Source organism: Xyrauchen texanus, chromosome 7, assembly GCF_025860055.1.
Source record: "Xyrauchen texanus isolate HMW12.3.18 chromosome 7, RBS_HiC_50CHRs, whole genome shotgun sequence".
NCBI lineage: Eukaryota > Metazoa > Chordata > Actinopteri > Cypriniformes > Catostomidae > Xyrauchen > Xyrauchen texanus.
Genome location: NC_068282.1, coordinates 43,994,097 through 44,015,383, shown reverse-complemented (window position 1 = coordinate 44,015,383; position 21,287 = coordinate 43,994,097). Strand labels below are relative to the sequence as shown.

Here is a 21,287-nt window from a genome sequence, read left to right as displayed (position 1 = left end):
TCATCCGTTGACTGTTTGGGACTCAAAGCTCCTTGGTTGTGCATTCCAATTTCTCCCATTCATTTCAATAGAAGTAGCCCATCTCTGCTAAATAATCTCTGACAATACCCACACCATGAATGCATTTTACTCACCAACCTAAAGAACATACTTTATTAACAGCCAAGAAGTTCGTTCTTCATTAAATGGAGTACATACTCTGACAAAACCATCCCAAGCGTCTGATATCGTGTACTGCCAGAATATGTGCTGTATTTGATGAAGGACGCACTTCATGGCTCGTAAAACAGTACGTTCTTGAATGCAAGTAGTATGAATAGATTCCAGACATATTTCTTCCAGGAATATGGGCATTGTCCCATGACACAGAATGTAATAAATACAACCGCAAAAATCATCCACTATAGTTTTGTTAAACAAGCACCATTTAAGCACAAGGAACAACTTTCTTGATATATATACATCTTCACAGCAGTCTCCTTAGTGATCATGATTTCAAGCTCGATTACATTTCCTAAAGCAACATCTAGCGCTCTGCCTTTGTGTCAAGCACTAGGAAGTGTAATCGAACTTGAAATCATGATCATGCCTAGAGACTGCTATGGCAAGATGTGCAGTGTAAAACAAATTATATTTTTGGCTGTTCTCACCCACAACCAACTTGATAGCTTCAGAAGACATTGATTAACCCACTGTGGTCATATGGATACTTTATACTGATATTTTCTCCTATTTGGAGCTTCAAAGGCCTGATCTCCATTCACTTGCATTGTAAATTCGTCTAAAAATATATATTAAAGTAAGTCATACAAATCTGGGATGGCATGAGGGTGAGTAAATGATGAGAGAATTTTCATTTTTGGGTGAATTGTTTCTTAGGTTCACTGCTGCTTGTTTAAATCCAGCATTTTGAACCTGATATGTCTTATCAGCTCCCAAGGCATTATGGGATAGTAAAGTGTCAAGTCCATCCACACTTCAGAATCTCACAGGAAATTGTATGTCATCCGGATATTTCTCACATAATACTGAGAATCTGTACATATAACTCCACTGGCATACTGTTTTTGGCATCCTATATAGTTGGGAAGTGGATGCAGCGCATGACTGAAGTAACCACTGTTTTTGGCAGACACCATGGTTTTACTATAGTATTGTAGTAACCATGATGGTAATCATGGTTTTACCACAGTAATACTGTAATATCCAAAAATTAACCATGGTTTTACTATAGTAGCCTAATGATGTAGTAACCATGATGGTAATCATTTTACCACATTAACACTGTAATATCCATATATTAACCATGGATTTACTATAGTAGCCTAATGTTGTAGTAACCATTACTGTAGAAACCATAGTTAGTTTTGTTTTTACTATTAGTTCAGATCAATTTGTGACAACATTTGTAGCATAACGTTGATTACCAAAAAAAACAAAAAAGGTGTCATTTTTGCAGTTGTTTTAGGGTTTGTTGACATTACATCGTAATGGCAATGAAGTTGTAAAATTGGCTATAACTTTACACAGAAAAGAAAGCGATTTTATTACACTAAAATCATGTTAATAGTCATTGTTTATGTCATGTGGATACACTTTTGAATTGTGGGATTAACCCGCTCACTTCCATTGTAAGTTCCTCGCGGAAACCCAGATTTGTGCTATTTTAAAAGAAACGTCCCAATTATTTGTTTGTGGTAAGCAATATTATGCCACAAATGCCGTCGATTGAGCTTAACTACGAACCTGGATTATTCCTTTAATGTTCGTAAGTCGCGAATTCGAACGGGTTGTTTAAACCAAAGTAAATTGAACCATCTTGCAAAGGGTAACTTAAAATGAATGTGACTAGTTCTTTATCACAGTAGACAGTCTCTCGCATGGTCATTGTGCGTGGACGTGGTGACGATGAGTCCACGCCACGGAGATCCAGTTGACGACAGAGGTGGGGAGGGGGGACGAACCCCGATGCTGATGCGCTCGTGCTGAGGAAACTGTGATCCGCGACGCACGATCCACACCGGTCGAGGCGAAGATGGTAGCGGTGCACGCCTCAGCGCACTCCGTGGCCTCCTCAGAGTGGATCATCTGCCTGGACAAGAGGTGAGAGAGACCAAATCCGTTCCGAACGCGAATTCACGGTCTATTCATTTAAATATCCGGAGGGTCTGCAACAAGGTGACAGCGGAATGCGTGAATCTCGCATCCCTGATGCATCACCTGCTTCTAGATTCGTTTTATTTTCTGTGGACAAGAGGAGAAGAAATGTGTAGAGGTTCTTTCTTATTTTCGTAGTCTAGGTCAACCAGCGACAATGAATGACATAGAACGCATTTGCCGGTGTCAATACACTTCAATATCATGTGCATCCTTTAAAAGCTCCTGGAATATTTTTGTGTTTTATCTTTTGTCTACTAAATATATTTGTTAGGCAGAAGGTTCGCAGCATGTTGCAGATTGAATGGGACTCTCCTTTGTGTGTGTGTGTGTGTGTGTGTGTGTGTGTGTGTGTGTGTGTGTGTGTGTGTGTGTGTGTGTGTGTGTGTGTGTGTCGCCCAATGTGCCGCAGGTTATTTAAACCAGATGAGTTAACCTGTCAGGATACTTTGAAATTAGCCTACTCTTGGATGCTTACTTTTTTTCTTTTTTTTTCGTACTAAACATACACAACTTTTGGTTTATTACACATTAGCTAATGAAAGTGAATGTATTGATAATTACTAAGAATATCTGATACATTCCCTGCATCACAGCCCCTCCTTGCCCAAACCCATCCCTGCAGGTTACCATGGCGATGGGAGGGAAAAAGTGAGATCACCTTACCGGGTGTGATGGGTTTTCAGAGGCTGATGTTTTTAATGGACTCTTTAAACCTCATTGAGCAGATCATCTTTAAGCAAATCAATGTAATGGTTCTTTAAAGGACATCTATTGTCTTATTGCCTTGCATTTAAAAAAAGACTATCTAACACCAGGATGCACACTTGAGATTGATATATGTAAGCACAGAAATAGAATGCATTCAATAGGATGTTGGATGACACAGGCCAGCTTTATGCTGTCCGAGCAGTTTCAAAGCCACCACTAATAGTGTATTGTGATTTAAAAAATTGCCAATTAAATAAAGGTGCACTCAGTAATTTTTATCTATGTTGTCTTGGACCTAATTGCATGGATGTAGCTTTATTAAAACAATGGTTTTCAGTTGCTGATGCCATTGTAGAAATTCCCTATTCACAGTCAGCCATTATTTATTTTACCCTCCTATGGCCTTCATAAATGAACCCTACCTTTGGTCCTCCCGGTCTTTTTTGACCATAAAGAGCATAGTACGTAATATTTACTAGGTAAATATAAATTTTCAATTATATGTGACAATTATAGCCAGTAGATGGCTGCAGCGTTCTACTGTTTGATGTAACCTCACTTTATATTGTATCTCAAGTTATGCATTTGGATGTGTATTAAGACATTATGAAACTATTATTAAGTTTAGCATTTTAAAATTGATTTGAAGTGTCAGTTTTTGCAGTTAACAGAAATGATTTGCAAATTTCTGTAAATTCAATTAGAGTTTAAAACAGAAGAATCAGAGTAAACATTTTGCAATTTCAAACTTTCTATAGTAAAAATTTATTTTGCAAACATTTTCAAGACAGTGAGGGGAACAGCAATAATGAACAACAAAAAATGCATAAAAAAGCACAAACAGTAAATAATAAAAAACAGTAAGAACAGTAAAGAGTGATGCAATGTCTTTATGCATTCGTGCATCCGTTGCAGCGTGTAGTTGTGATGGCATGTACCTTGCATATGGATTTTTTAAATGTTTTTGCACACCATGCTGGATTCAATGCCTCTTTGGAGACAGTCCACACACCTTTATTCACATGTGTGTATGTTTTGTGTTCTGCCTCCTGGCTGTTTTAGTCTCACCCATTTATTTCTGTGTGTGTTTGCTGCGTGTGTGCGTGCGCGTGTGTGTGCGCGCGTGTGTGTGTGTGTGTGCGCGTGTGTACGCACGCATGTTCTGCATTGTGGGTGATTCATTGGTTTTATTTGACAATTAAAAAAAATGCTTTGTGCTATAGTCACACTAGTTAATTTGTGTGTGTGGGAGTGTATGTTTTGCAGTCTGGATATTTTATAGTCTCACCCTTTTTTTTTGCATTGTGGCTGATTTATTGATTATATTTTACAGATCAAAAAACTATTTTGCTCTGTGTTATGGTCTTTCCCATTCATTTTCAATGGGCGGTCAGTTTTGACCAGTTTTTTTTATTTTTAGGATTACTTAGACTTATCAAATCATGCCCAATTTGTTTTTGTATGTTCAGATGGCAAGTGGGGGACAAGTCACAAAGTATTTTACCGCTCAGATAAACAGTTTTTATTACATCAGAAATATTGATTTTGGTCAAAAATGACAAATGACCATATGAGGTTTAATTTCTGAGTAAAATTGTCAAATATCAGGGCGGTTACTGAGAGTAGTATTCGGCTGGTCATGTGAATCCAACATGGCAGCCCCCATAGGGGACCCCCTCCATGTAGAATTAAACATCTTTTATAAGGTCACTGGTCTTACATGAGTAGTCATGATTTTATACATATGTTTTAATTTCTTTAGGTGTAAAACTCTTTAAATTAGGTAAAAATTACTAAGTGTACCTTTAAAGACATGTTGCAAAAGGCATCTTACTATACTGAAAATTACAGTTAGAGCTTTATATTGCTGATCTTGATACGTCAGAGTGAATGTTCCTTCTTCCAGTGTCCGTGATATGTTTTAAGAATATGCTTGCCAATTAAAGGGTTAAGTATTCCTGTGAAGGCGGGGATTGTTAAACTGCCACTTGATCTGTTAACTTCCCCTGCATTGATATTCATATTGTGCAAAGGATTAAGCCACCTGTCAGAACAATTGTTCCCCTAGTGTACTGATGCCAAAGGGTGAAAAGAGTGCATTTCTGTGTCTCCTTGCTCACAGAAGAAATATAAATGGTAAATGGTCTGCACTTGTTTAGCACTTTTTTTAAACTTAGAGATTACAAAGCGTTTTACACTGTTTCCCAATCATCCATTCACACACACACACATACACACACTCATACACCAATGGCGGCAGAGCTGCCATGCAAGGTGCTAGCCTGCCATTGGGAGCAACTTGGGGTTCAGTGTCTTGCCCAAGGACACTTCGGCATGTGGGACCGACTTTAATGAGATTGCCCTCAAGGACTGTTTCTGTTGGGATGAATGAGCTGGTAAATGGTAAAATGGTAAATGGTCTGCACTTATATAGCGCCATTTTAAGCCTTAACAGTATTCAAAGTGCTTTACACTGCGTCTCATTCACACACCAATGGTGGAAGAGCTGCTATGTAAGGTGCTAGCCTGCCATTGGGAGCAACTTGGGGTTCAGTGTCTTGCCCAAGGACACTTTGGCATGTGGAGTCATGTGGGCCGGTATTCGAACCACCAACCTTGCGATTAGTGGCCGGCTCACTCTACCAACTGAGCCACAGCCACCCCACATGGTCTCCTCCCTGATGCCTGGAGTACCTACAGACTGACTCAGTATATCGACCTTGCCCTACTGATAAGTGATTCACCGTTCACTGTGGGGGAGGCGGATCACATCCTACATCTTGGCCGCCAAGACAGCATCCTACGTCATGTCCGCCGAGCCAGCGTCCCACGTCATGGCCACCGAGCGAGCATCCCACGTCATGGTTGACGAGCCAGTGTAACCGGCCCTGCTTGCCCGGCTCCGAACGGGACTCGAACGGCAACCGTGGGAGGCGGGTGTGCTAACAAGGAGGCTAAAGGCTACAGCCTCTAGCGTCAGTCGCTAGTGCACCTCTTGAGGTCAGGAGAGTGAGGTGGCTCCCGTTACACTCACCCCCCTAAACCTCACTCGCATCCGGCCACGCCAGAGTCTGCTCCATGCCATGTCACTGCCACGCCTGAGTCTGCTCCATGCCATGTCACAGCAACTCCTCAGCCTGCTCCATGCAATGTCACTGCCACGCCTGAGTCTGCTCCATGCTATGTCACAGCGACACCTGAGTCTGCTCCATGCCATGTCACAGCAACTCCTCAGCCTGCTCCATGCCATGTCACAGCCACGCCCGATTCTGCTCTATGCCGTGTCACCACCACGCCTGAGTCTGCTCCATGCCATGTCACAGCAACTCCTCAGCCTGCTCCATGCCATGTCACTGCCATGCCTGAGTCTGCTCCATGCCATGTCACAGCCACGCCTGAGTCTGCTCCATGCCATGTCACAGCCACGCCTGAGTCTGCTCCATGCCATGTCACAGCCACGCCCGATTCTGCTCCATGCCGTGTCACCACCACGCCTGAGTCTGCTCCATGCCATGTCACATCAATGCCTCAGCCTGCTCCATACCATTTCACAGCAACTCCTTTGCCTGATCAATGCCATGTCACAACAACATTTGAGCCCGTCACAATAACGCCTCAGTCTGCTTCATGCCAAGTTACAGCCAAGCTTCAGTCTGCTCCATGCCATGTCACAGCCCAGCTTCAGTCTGCTCCATGCCAGGTCTCAGCCAAGCCCCAGACTGCTCCATGCCATGTCACAAGCAAGCCTTTGCTCCATGGTCCAGGCCCACCTCTGCTCCACTGTCCTGGCCCGCCTCTGCTCCACTGTCCTGGCCCGCTCCTGCTCCATAGTCCAGACCTGCCTCTGCTCCACAGTCCAGCGCTCACGGCTGCCACGGCCAATGAGTCAGCATTCACACCTACCACGCCCAAGTCAGGATCCTGCCGTACCATGTTACCATGTCATGCCATGTAACCACATCAAGTCACCACACAAGTCAAGTGTAGTTTAGTCAAGTTTATGTTAATATTTTGTTTCACATTTTGATTTACGGTTGTTGGATTTCATTTATGTAAATAAACTGCTTCTGGGTTCTAACTTCATCATCGTCTATGTTACAAGATTAAAGAGTGACAGCATTTTCAAATGCTCTTGTTCTGTGAGACACACTCGTGCTGTGTGCGTGAGCAGCAGAGCTCCACTGGACACAGCGAATCAGACACCAAAGCTTTTCTTTATTCTGTTCTTCTAAATAAAATCAGGTGTGTTTCTTGAAGCACACGTCTTTATAACTAACAACATTACTTGTCACTCTGAAAGGTTTTACAGGTAGGGTTGCCACTGTTGAAGTTATAAAATATGGGACACTCTCTCTAGAGTTTTTGACAGGGGGAGGGTGTGGTGCTACTGGTTGAAGTTTTCAGACAGTCCCATACCCACAATAGGCACAATTTCCAATTAGTATCAAGGTTAAATTAATGATCTTGAATGATTTTGTGGTGTTGCCATTGGACCAGCTTATTGGTAAAATACGGGATTATCCATGTTTTAAAAATGAAATGATGCATCCTGTATGGAATCAATATGGGAATATTAAACTATTCTTTATATTGTCAAGCCAGTTCTCGCCTCCTCCTTTCCATTAATGCCTTTACACTGTGCAAGCCTTTTCAAAGACAGAGAAGATAAAGAGATAGATAGATGGAGACAAAGAGGAAAGTGCTTTTTCAAAAGACTCTTTGGAGAGCTGCGGGGAAGCATCATAATGTGCTGGAGCTGTAGCTGACAGGCATGACTTTGCACTAGTTGCCACTGTAATCCAGTGTCCATTCTGTGCCTGTTGGAAAAATGCTGGCAATGCATATCCACTCTTGTGAATCTCTGCACATTAAAGTCAGCCTCGCTCTCGGCCTCTCACATTCATCAGAGCACAGACTGACTGGATCGCATGAAATCTGTGTGTTGCAGCTTAGAACCTGCAGGCAAAGACATAAATATAGAACAAGTTCATTTAAATAAAGCTCATCTGGTCTAACTGTATCTCAATCATGTACAGTACTGGATGCATAGTGGGTAGTAGAGTATGTGATGCTGTTCCTGTAAACTATTGACACATTTCTTCAAATCGCTGTCTGCCCGATTTTACAACATATTTTTTTATTAGATTCACAACTCACAGGAGTTTAACTGCACAACTAAATTCAACTGTCAGAACTTTGTGATTGGCCCAAAGCAGACTTATTACATCAGCATGTCCTTCATGCTCAAACATTTAATCTAAAGGCTTTGTTTACACATTGCCTCAAAACTGAAACTTCTCATTCTGGGAAATTGACAGCACTGATTTTGTTTTATTTCCCAATGGGTCCCATTTACACATGAAAAATTACATTAATATATGGTCCACCTTAACACTTCAATGGTATTCAGTAATTTTTTACCTAAATACATTTTAAAAATATAATACATATGGTATCCTTTATCTGACCAGTACAAGACTTGGCGACTTTTCCTCCATTTGCCATCTGAACATACCAAAAAAACTGGGCTTGAAGTCTTATTCTTAGTGGTCATAAACCTTTGGTATTCACGGTCAAAATTGACTGACCTGTCACAATCCCCTGTTGTCTGCCCTGTGTTTCTCACTTGTCACCTGTCCCAAACTACACTTCCCATAATTCCCTGCCCTCATCACTGCCAGCAGTCATTCATTGTTCTCACCTGTGTGTCGTTTATTCATTATCCTTGTGTATTTAAACCCTGTTGTTTCACCATTCGTAGTCAGTTGTTAAATGTAGATGGCATGTCTGTTCCTGTATGTGTTTTTCTGGAACGAATGAAGAAGGGAAGTCAAGAAGGCTATATCCAGGTGCGGCTAGTGGTTTTAATGAAACTATAAATAAATACAAATAACAGGTAGACACAGGAACAAATCAAACATCCACGATGGGAAACTTTTAACAAGAGCAAACATTAACACGGGTGAGGCACAGGGTCAAAACACGTACAGGAACAGACATGCCATCTTTATTTAACAACTGACTTCAAATGGTGAAACAACAGGGTTTAAATACACAAGGATAATGAATAAATGACACACAGGTGAGAACAATGAATGACTGCTGGCAGTGATGAGGGCAGGGAATTATGGGAAGTGTAGTTTAGGACAGGTGACAAGTGAGAAACACAGGGCAGACAACAGGGGATTGTGACATGACCATTGAAAATGAAAAAAACAGAGCAATATTTTTAATCTGTCAAATACATTTAGTAAATCAGCCACAATGCAGAAAAAATACAGAGAGAAATTACAGGGTGAGACTCTAAAACATCCTCAGTGCAAAACATAAACACCCACTCACTCACACACACACTTACACATTTACAAAGGATGGACTGATGAGACTTTTGTTTACAATTGTCAAATAAAACTAATAAATCAGCCACAATGCTAAACATACATACTCAGAAATGAAGGGTTGAGACGATAACACACTCACAATGCAGAACACATACAAACACACACTTTTTCTATATACATTTTTACTATAGATAATGTGAAATTGCAAAGTGTTTACTATGATTCTTCTATTTTATACTAAATTTTGCAGTCCAATTCTGTTTTTATCTATTATTATACATTTACTTTGAGTTATTACATTTTTATGTTTAAAATAAATTATTGGTGGAAAAATGCTTATGTTGTGTCTTCTTTTTTTAACACCATGGTCAGGTTTGATGACAAGCATAATGACATAAACTGCAAAAAGTTTCACTAAAAAAATCTATTTTAAAATGCTACATTTTTTATTTAACCAAGCTGAAACCTTTTTATGGAATGTAGTTAACTGGATTAGTTTCCTTATGAAATACACTCAAAGAAAATTCGTTACTGATTAAGTTTTGTCTTTAGAAAGTCTTAATTTCCCTACGTTATTATCTCCATAGCAACGAGGTGTTCCTGTAAGAAAGGAGTCCTAATTACAATGCACTGACTTCGTTAAGTGAAGCAATTTATCAGCACAAGTGTACTCACACACACTCACACATGTTCATGTCAAACTAACAAGCTAAGACGTGTGAAGCATTGCTATATTTTCACAAAATGGAAGGGGACCTTTATATGGCTGCATTTGTCTCAATCTGTCATAACCCATGAAAGCAAAATAGTGCTGCATGACTCAACATAAAACTGTTAGAAATTCTACTCTCTTTTGAGGATTAAATGGGCTATGTTTGCTCATAATGGCCAGAAATGAGTGCAAATGTTTTTCGGGCTTCTACTACAATCAATGTTGCCACAATAACTTATTGGACATAGCTAACCACATATTAAGTTCTAAAGCTGCAACCAGCTGTATTAATTTCCCTACTCATCTAACTTGTTAGTTAAATGAAATGTAAGAAAAGACCATTTATTTTGTTAATTTTGGCGAAGACGTAAGGCTTTTCTTTATAGTTAGGTATAGGCTTATTGCCCTCTGTTTTGACAGTACTGTGAAGCAACAGACGGATTTCACAGGAAAATCACACTGTGAATTCAGCGATAGGAGGTTGAAAATTCTGAGAAGAGTATAGCTGCAGGCATTGATCCAAAAAGGGGCGTGAGTTCCAAATCGCCATTGAAGATATAGGGAGTCCCCTAACCTAACCCTTTCCCTAACCTTAACCATGAGTGGAAGTGACGCACCCTTTTGGAGTTGGTGCAACTCCCTTTTGGAGTAACCCCGCACTCTTTTGGAGATTTCGCCCCCATTTGAAGGTCTCCGGCCTGCAGCTATAACTACTTGAAAAATCTGCTACTGAAATTGATCTTTGTGAAAATGTCCAAATTGGGCCCAAAGTGTCAATATTTTGTGTGGCCACCATTATTTTCAAGCACTGCTTTAACCCTCTTGGGCATGGAGTTCACCAGAGCTTCACAGGTTGCCACTGGAGTCCTCTTCCACTCCTCAATGACAACATCACAGAGCTTGTGGATGTTAGAGAACTTGTGCTCCTCCACCTTCTGTTTGAGGATTCCCCACAGATGCGCAATAAGGTTTATTTCTGGAGACATGCTTGGCCAGTCCATCACCTTCACCCTCAGCTTCTTTAGCAAGGCAGTGGTTGTCTTGGAGGTGTGTTTGGGGTCGTTATCATGCTGGAATACTGCCCTGCGGCCCAGTCTCCGAAGGGAGGGAATCATGCTCTGCTTCAGTATGTCACAGTACATGTTGGCATTCATGGTTCCCTCAATGAACTGTAGCACCCCAGTGCCAGAAGCACTCATGCAGCCCCAGACCATGACACTCCCAACACCATGCTTGACTGTAGGAAGACACACTTGTCTTTGTACTCCTCACCTGGTTGCCACCACACAGGCTTGACACCATCTAAATCAAATAAGTTTATCTTGGTCTCATCAGACCACAGGACATGGTTCCAGTAATCCATGTCCTTAGTCTGCTTGTCTTCAGCAAACTGTTTGCGGGCTTTCTTGTGCATCATCTTTAGAAGAGGCTTCCTTCTGGGATGACAGCCATGCAGACCAATTTGATGCAGTGTGCGGCGTATGGTCTGAGCACTGACAGGCTGACCCCCCAACCCTTTAACCTCTGCAGCAATGCTGGCAGCACTCAAAAGTCTATTTCCCAAAGACAACCTCTGGATATGACGCTGAGCATGTGCACTCAACTTCTTTGGTCGACCATGGCAAGGCCTGTTCTGAGTGGGACCTGTCCTGTTAAACCGCTGTATGGTCTTGGCCACCGTGCTGCAGCTCAGTATCAGGGTCTTGACAATCTTCTTATAGATTAGGCCATCTTTATGTAGAGCAACTACTCTTTTATTCAGATCCTCAGAGAGTTCTTTGCCATGAGGTGCCATGTTGAACTTCCAGTGACCAGTATGAGGGAGTGTGAGGGGGATGACACCAAATTTAACACACCTGCTCCCCAGTCACACCTGAGACCTTGTAACACTAACGAGTCACATGACACCGGGGAGGGAGAATGGCTAATTGGGCCCAATTTGACATTTTCACTTAGGGGTGTACTCACTTTTGTTGTCAGCAGTTTAGACATTAATAGCTGTGTGTTGAGTTATTTTGAGGGGACAACAAATTTACATTGTTATACGAGCTGTACACGCACTACTTTACATTGTAGCAAAGTGTCATTTCTTCAGTGTTGTCACATGAAAAGATATAATCAATTATTTACAAAAATGTGAGGGATGTACTCACTTTTGTGAGATACTGTATATATATACATATACGACCCAATATATAACCCAAACCCTGAACCTAATCCTAACGCTAATATTGATACCAAAACAATATTCTTTCTCTTCTTTGCAAATATAGAATCTCAGTAGCTGGAAGTATAGGCATGAGACTAGAACCTACGTTCCCACACCAGAGCTTTTAAAATCTACATTTGATGAAACTGTTCACAAAAATACTGAGACAAATACTTTTCTTACCCTACAGAGCACAATGTCCTCCTTATTGGGCCATTCCAACTGGCACGGCTTTCTTTGTCCTCTGTTTGTTTTCTCAGCAACCTAGTCACATAATTGTCACATGCCTTGTTGCAGTGTCAGGATTTTTTTGTAGGTCACATTGGTAAATGTGTCTTCTCAGACCATAACGTCTATTTGTCTGTTTTTGTAGGCCAGCAGAACGCACGGGAGAAGATGTGGACATAATTCTGGCTCGGCTGAAGGGTGTGAAGGCATTTGAGAAGTTCCACCCCAACCTTCTGCAGCAGATCTGCTTTTGTGGCTTCTATGAGTACCTGGAGAAAGGCATCACCTGTAAGAAAAGCAGATTTGGAATTATTTTTGTTATGATGCTTCTAGATGTTGTCAATTGATGTTTTATTGTCATTTGAGATGAATAGGGTCCTTAGGCTAAATGGTTCTTTGGAGATTACAAAAAGTTATATTAACAAATCAAGATCTACAGTATATTCATAGAATGTGTTTGTCTGCCTGTAGTGTATCGGCAGGGTGACATTGGTACCAGCTGGTACGCTGTTCTGTCTGGATCCCTGGATGTGAAAGTGTCTGAGACAGCCAACCATCAGGTGAGGAAAACCATGATCAAGATAATTTGAACCCTCAATCTGCTAGAGTCAGCAGAGATAAGTATGACTTGAGCATAGCAGACATCTTTTGCATCCATCAGCATACACAAAGATATAAAGTGCCCTGCTGTGAGTGGGTGGATGGACCTTGTTAATAGTCTGATATATGAGGAATAACTGAAGGCACTGCTGTAGTGCTGTTGGGGATAGAAGCATCTCTCTAAGAATCCACTGGGAATACAATGACTCACTCTCAGATGTGTTCACTGGCCCTAAAACACGCAGCACTCCCACTCGGAAGAAGAGGGGTTCCCAAACATTCTAGAAGCTTCTATATTCTGTGTATTAGAGTTAAAAAAATAGATGGGGCATTTGCATGCCATATTGTTTATGTACAGTAATGTTTTAATAGCACCACAGAGTACTTGTGTGCACTTTTCAGAGGAATCAACCTACGAATGGCTTGCTTAAAGTTTCAAGTATACTGTATATAAAAATGGTAGATGACAAGACTGTTTGGAAAACCGGTTTGAAAACAGTCATTAACTTTTGCAATTGATGCTGGTGGCACAGAACCGACACACTTTAGCTTTAAGTCTCCTGAACTATGAAAGAGCAACATCTGAACAATAAATCTGTCCTCTTTGTCTGTATGCAACATAGCGTTCATACGCAAAGCAGTCAAGGTTCTACATGCTTGATTACATGCAGAATTTTGCACAGAACTGACACAAGGCATCATGTTATTTTCCACTTTCACACTTCTGATCTAACTTGTCCAGCAGCTTTGAATGTTCTGCATGCAGCTGAAGTGTGTGTGTGGTTTTGTCAGTATCTGTGTATGCTAGAATTGCTAGTTTCCATGTGTGATCCATTGGGCAGTCTGCCATTATCTTGCTGCTCTGATCAAATGAGTGTAAATCTCAGGACAGGCTGCAAGAAACAAGTGTATGCATGTGTGTAAGTACAGTATGTGTGCTTGTGTCTGATCTTAGACTTGTCATGTTCAGTGATCTTGTTAAACCTCTGCGACCACATGCTTTAACAGTGTGCATACTGTATGTTTAGATCAATTTGAAGAATCATTAAGATTCTATCATTAGCTCACAAAAATGTGATGGATCTTAATAATGACCTGGTGAAACGATTGTCTCCTCTCCCTTATATCTTTCCTTTTATCTCTCGGTAGGATGCTGTAACGATCTGTACTTTGGGAGTCGGGACAGCGTTTGGGGAGTCAATCTTGGATAACACACCTCGACATGCCACGATTGTCAGCCGAGAGAACAGTGAACTTTTGCGCATCGAGCAGAGGGAGTTCAAAACCCTGTGGGAGGTTTGTGTGGATGTTTTCATGATTTCATTTAATAGGCTGCACAAAGGGTTAGCGCCATGACGATACAATTGAACTCAAATAATGAATAAAGAAAGAGTTGCTATTGCTTCCAGTTAATTCATTAATTTGAAAAATGGAAGGTTAAGCCAAGCACTGTGGAATAAAGTTTTCTGTACATATTCTCTGTTTTATACAGCACATTTTGGCAAATTAGGTAGTAGGTTATCCGAGTATTCCATGCATAAAGAAAGTATGCTTTGTACAGACATTTATGCTAATATGCTAGAAGTATGCTAATTCAAAGGTAGCCACACTTTTTATTGAGCATTAGGACCACTGGAGGGCACTCTCTGATCTGCTAACAGCTCGGCTGGTTCCTCTGGTTTGTTCAGCCAAATCTCTGGTGGTTTGCCCTCAAACTGTCATTGAACCTTCAAGAAAGCTGGTTTCTGAAACCATTAAATAGAGAATGTGAATGTGCATATGTATGTATATACTGCATGTTGTCCTCAGAAAAAGACTTGAACTGTAGTCAGCCCGTCGTCTCAGTGATAATCGTTCATGCATTGGTCTTTGAAGTTTTGTATGTAAATATGGGGTGTACTGGGATGTTGAGAACAAGGCAAAATGGCTGTATTAAATGGCATAAATGGATTTGGCACAGCTGTTAATTCTTCAGAACTGTATGTCACAAGCTTTTCAGTGTGTTTTTGGGACCCTATGGATGATATGCTTTACAGAGACACTTTGATGTTGTCTTTTGTGCATGATTCCTCTCTTGTTGAGTGTGCTTTCTTGCTAAAGTCTTACTCCCATGGGAGAAATAGACAGAGATGATAGATATATATATATATATATATATATATATATATATATATATATATATATATATATATATATACTGGATATACTGTATTGTAATGCAGTGTTTTTGATATGACTGAGAGCTTGTATCTTCTGCTTCCTATACCTGAAAAAGATCATATTGGTAGCTTTAAAAAGTAAACCGGAAGTGATTGTGACTCATTGTGTGTGTGGGACTGTCTGGCTTCTGTTGTTGACACTGCTTGTGCAAATAGTATCACCCATGTCTCACAGCTTGACAATGACCATATGTGCTTTATTTATATCTCACACACCCAATCACGCACGCACACACACACACACACACACACACAGCCTGATACTGTGTTCTTTTCACCTACAGTACTGAGTGTTTCAAAAGTGCTGGTGTGTAATTGTACTAGAAGGACTAAAGCAAACAGACGACATGAATTATGTATCAGTCTCTACTGAATCAATAGAACAATGTGAGCTCTCTCTCTCTCTCTTTCTCTTGCTTTCTTCCAATTTCCTCTACTCTCTTTGTAAACCTCTCATTCAGACCTATTCAGACAAAGAGTTTATGAAAGAATGTTTTTGTGTGTGTGAATGAGAGAAAAGGTATTAGAGTTTATATATCTGTGTACGTGTGTGGTCCTTCGTTTCAAATAGTTTCAGTTGAGTTTTAAAGGGGTCATGACATGTTTTTTTTTATTGTATTATTATGTTCCCTTAGGTGCAATTATAGTATTAATATATATTTTTTTAAGAAAAACTTTTAAAATCTAGTGATTTATGACCTTTTCCCACCCTGTTTCTCATCCTCTGATTCAAACAGTCTGTTTTGGGGGCGTTTTCCATTTAAGACTTCAGTGTTAACGCCCACTGTTATGATTGGCTAACGTCAGTGCCTATGTATCAATTATTGACGCCCCCAGCCAGAACAATATGCAAGTAAACTAAGTAAAAACACTGTGATTATTCATAATGAATGAAATTGCGCTTTAAAAAGTAGTTTAAAGTTTAAAATAGATTACTTACAGTTTGGCGTCGCCGTTGTTCCCAGAATAGTCGGCACGGACTTATCTTTGAGCAACAGTTTTCTGGCAAAGAAAGCATCATATTGAGATTTGTTCTCAAAACAGTCATCCTTAAAATGTACAGAACAAACGCTTAAGTTAACACTGCCGTGACTGGAACGTCCGCAAAAAATAAAGTGCATCCATTTTTCCCTGACGCCTGGATCTTTCGCAGCTTATTCAGAGGTTTTGTTTGACCACAGCCAGGAACAGCACATCTGTGTGGCATCGTAATTTTCCTGTGCACAAGTCTCTGTCAGAGCTCGCTGTCCATCGACTGAACACTTGTGAGGCGACGGCGATACTGAAATGAGCGTAGCTGTCTTGCGCTTAAAGCGTAGTTATCTTGTGCTGGAGGCGGTCATATGCAAACGCTGTTACGTCACTTCTAACTGACACGTCACTTCTAACCATGAATCCAGAACCAGCTGTATTTTGAGCTTGATTAAATAAATGATTCGTTTAGAATGGGGAGGACGTCTTAAAATATTAAACTTGCAGGACGTTTTAATGATACAAAGACCTCTTATATACCAAAAGATCAAGGCAAATTTGGTTTCTCATGTCATGACCCCTTTAAACATTACCAATAAACTTACCAGTCTCATTCATGATATGTGTGCACAGCCCCGGACAATCAAAGAGGCATCATGTATTTTTATAGTCATTGCCAAAGCATAGTCTGTAGACTTCATTGTTATTAAATCCTTTAAAAATGCCAAATGAAGAGATATCATCTTTTATTAGTGGGGCTTTTAAAGCAAACATCACTATTACTATTGCTTATATATTTGATGAGAGTTCTTTTTTTTAAACCCCTAAGCCAAAGTATTAAACTTTGATGTGTAACTCATCCCGCATCATTTGTGTTCACTTGTGCCACTTTTTGAGGAAAGCTGTGCTGTTACTATTTTAATTGATCAGACTTGCAGACAATAAATCAATAAGGCATAATGTACAGCCCTGCCAGGGTGGGTCTTGTTTCAACCTGCAGGGTTTTATTTTGCAATAAAAACCGCATAACTGTATATTATCCCATTTAATACACACCTACTAACCAAATAAATATAGAAGTGGACATTAAATCTTGATTTGTGTTCAAATTATGTTATTATGTTGAAAATCACTGAAGATTTGGTTGTGTTGGTTTGGCAAAAATGACAATCTGACTCTTCATTATCCAGTTTATTACAAGACTACTTGCCAAATAAATAAGTAAACATTGAAATTAGTTTAAATTATTTTATTAGCTTACTTGTAGAGATCGCAGAGTGATAAAAGAATTAGGAAAGATGACTCAGTTGGATAAGTGTTAATCCCCAGATGTGCGGTTGTTACTCTGAAAAATCAGACAGCTAGATGTCGCCATTGACCAATCAGAATCAAGTATTCCAGAAACCTGTGTAATAAATCAGAATATCATAGAGACTTGGGGGTGGGCTCTTTTAGTAACATGTTCACACTGGAAGTCGACATATCTTGTAATAAACTGGATAATGACCAGTCAGATGGTCATTTTTGCAAAATAAAACTGAATGTTCAGGAACCCTGACGTTCTGGCGAATTACTGACAAGCGGCTTCTCCCGTCAGATATTTTCAAGTCAATTCAAGTGGGTTATCCTTTTCCTGTGGTGCTTCTGATAGCACATTTTGCTAGCAGCTCCAGAGACAAGGGTTCTGGTCACATGTAAACCAGAAGTAATTGTGTTGGCATAAAAGTTTAGGGTTGGTGTTTGGGTGTCTTTAAAAAAAAATGTAATAGTGAATGTAATACATCATTACAACTAAAATCAACTGGCTTTAGAACTTACTTTTGGCACCACTCTTTAGAAATTTAATCTGGAAATAGGACCTCACAACAACACTTCCATCTTTGGCCACTGGGGGCAGTAGTTAGAATTTCAGTAAACACCGACTGATTTCAGCAGCAGAACTTTCGACCTACTGTTGCCGAATTCACAGTGAAAAACATGATTTAAAATTATGCTTTAAAAATATTTGTCTTTAGGCCCCAGTGAGCAAGAAACCTAAAATTTCATTTTTTGGCAATCACCTATCAACCACCCAGAACAGCCTAGCAACTACCTAGAAACACTATAGCAAACACGCAAAACACCTTAATAAATGTATAGCAATTCTCTGGCATTCACCCACTACACCATAGCATCGTGGATTGTTTTGCACGGGTAAGCACCACTCACAATTTCTTTGGAAAATGTTTTGTGCAGCATCTGCTACTCTGTAGGCCTATATCGTTTTGAAGAATCCTAACATTAGAAACGTGCGGCCTAAGTTTGTTTTTGATAGTCTCCCTGGGCCTCGTTTCCTAATGCATTGCAAGTCTTAGTAGCTCATAGAATCCATCTTATGATTCATCGGGCCCATTTAACAAAGCCATCGTAATTGAAGAAATACTTGAAAATGGTCGTAGATTTACGAGTGCTCTGGGGTAACCATAGAGCTCTAAGAACATCGTAAGGAGAGAGACTTATGCCGCCACCTGCAGGACATTCGAAAAATTACATGTTATACAATTGTATCCAGTTAATGTCAGGATGATTATACTTTATGCAGCATACAAAGAGAATTTAATATCAGCTACTTTTAATTTGTATTTATTTTTATTAATCAGCTATTAAAAATGACAAATAGATTCAACAAATAAATTGTCAAATATATATAAATTGTCAAATAGAAATAAATTACAGGTACACTGAATTGTGTGGATTGCCACGTAGTTACCAACAAAGGTAACAACAAACCAGCCATAGGCTACACTGCACATGTCTTGGCTCATCATCCTCCCTGACACCCATAGGTGCTCTCGCCCACACCACAATGCTGTGCAACATTGACCTCCTCATCAATTTGGAGTGCAAAGAACAGACCTCCGCTTGAATGGTGAATGTTGAATGGCGCAGTTTCCAGCCTCCTATACTTTGCTTCATTATATTCAATATGTGCTTGATCATTGGCAGAATTATTCACAGGGCCTCAGTTGCTAACCGTAGTCCATTAAAATATGTCTTCACTGACCCTGGAAGCCACTCCCCCTCCCCTTACAGAATTTGTGAAATAGAGTCTAATGAATGAAGCAGTGATTGTCTAAAGGTAATAGATCGTTTTGCACAAAATAATCACAAAACGATATTTCATTGTGTAGTTTTTTTAGGTTGAGTATTTAAAAATAAATAATTAGCTATATAACCTTGACTAATGGGGAAAAAAAATAAAAATAAGTGATATGATCCTTAAGTTGCATTTTCACAGAATTCCTCTCTTAAATTGAGTAATCTGCCTCAAACCTGATCACAGAGAATATTGATAGTTTTTATGGGGGTACTTCTGATTGGTCAGATTCATAGATTAAGTTTATAAAAATAAAGTGCAAGTCATAATGTTGTATTAGTGTTTACCGAACTAGGAAAGATTTACTAACAGCCCAATGAACTGATCTACAAAGAAAGACTACCTTCCTTTCTAATGTAATAAAGTTGATTTCACTACAGTTGTAGGACACACACACACACACACACACACACACATACACACACACACACACACACACACACACACACACATACACACATACACACACAGCTGTCTGGTGACTGTAAATACAATTTAACAATCTTAATAATTGATGAGGCTGTGAGCTTTTAGCAGGCCGTATGTCTCTCTCTCTATCTCTCTCAGAACTAGTTCTGTGATACAGGGTGAATTGAGTGAATTCAGCTCTCTGATTGGCTGCAGCTATTGCCTGGCAACGGCCAGTGAAGTCGAGTCAGATGCTCGGCCAGAGAGATCCAAAGAGCAGACACTGAAACACATCATCCATATGCCGGTGTGTGTAATTGGAGCATCATGGTTTTTGTGCTTGTATTAATGTGAGTGTGCATCTGGCTGGAAAAGATAGGAGGGTTCCCGGCTTTTGCTGGACAATGCTGGGCAGTTGGTTGCGTTTTGGAAGTAGTTGGACTAAACTCCAAAAACTTTAACCAGGGTAAGTCATATTGGCTCAATATCTTAAAATTTGTTTTATGTATTTGTTATAAGTTTTTTTTTTTTTTCATAATTTATAATCAAGAAGCCACTTTTACTGCTATATAAACTCTAATTGCTTTAATCAGTAAACAGTTGTAATCTGCAAAGGAGTTATTTTTACCTGAACTAACCCTTAAAATGAGTTTTGTTGGTGTTTGATGTTTTCAGTGTAATTAAATAAAATAAAAAATCTTGAATAAAACAATTAATTTAGATATTACTACATGAAGCACATTTTTGGGTAAATAACTTATTTCAGTGTATAGGATTGTGGCAGGGTGGAGGGTGGGGCTGGGTCGGGATTCCGCACACCTGGGCCCTAATCAGGCTAATTAGCCCTCGAGAGGGATAAAGGTCGACCGAAGATGGCAGTGCGACAGAGAGAGAGATTTACGGACAGCTGTCCGACACCTGTGTGTGGGTGTGTTTGTGTTTTTGGTTTAGTTTTATATTAAAATATTATTTATATTGTAATCTCTTTACAAGGATCAATAGCACTTCAAAAACATAATTTTTTTTCTCAGTATTTTTGTCTTGTTTTCCAGTAAACATATTAAAACATCCTAAAAACAACAAGATTTACTTTTACTAAAATTGTGTGAGATAATAAGATTACGTCCACATTAATCCAGATAAATTTGGATATGGAGTTTTCATTTTCAAAACTCTCTCCGTCCACACTGCCATTTTCAAACGTTTTCTAAAAGTTGCTCATCCACATTGAAACGTGTGAAAGCGCCCCTTGTTCTGCTGCCGAACAGCAATTCCAAGTCTGTGAGGTGAACATCAGCTGTTGAAAGCTGAGGGGTCTCTCTCTCTCTCTCTCACTGGGTCAGGTTTGTGCCAGGCTACAGGGGGCACCGCTGACCTGACTCCAAGAGAGAGGAAATACACTTGCTCTGTGTGCTTATATGCTGTTAATTACAAAATCCTGTCTGAATTACTTAACCTATGTGAGAGTAGCCAGCTGGAAAGACAAACAATGTATTATTTTGTTGAATGAGACTGAATGTGTGTGTGAGTTTGTGTTGGTCTGCAAGTCTGGGGGATGGGAGATGTTAAGTTAACTGAAGTTAGCTTTTGTTTA

General features: G+C 39.9%; 1 protein-coding gene across 2 annotated transcripts in view; it reads left to right on the top strand.

Moving 5' to 3' along the window:
- The first annotated feature begins 1,956 nt into the window (after positions 1-1,956).
- Positions 1,957-21,287, top strand: part of LOC127646251 (rap guanine nucleotide exchange factor 4-like) — a 52,172-nt gene continuing 32,841 nt past the window's right edge. The window contains exons 1-4 of one of the 2 annotated variants that reach the window (XM_052129748.1): positions 1,957-2,103; positions 12,504-12,646; positions 12,830-12,918; positions 14,108-14,254. In XM_052129748.1, coding sequence (XP_051985708.1) covers positions 2,036-2,103; positions 12,504-12,646; positions 12,830-12,918; positions 14,108-14,254 — 447 coding nt within the window. In that variant the 5' untranslated portion in view covers positions 1,957-2,035. Of the gene's footprint in view, positions 2,104-12,503; positions 12,647-12,829; positions 12,919-14,107; positions 14,255-19,993; positions 20,160-21,287 lie in introns of those variants that run through there. The other variant, XM_052129749.1, reaches the window with a different exon arrangement.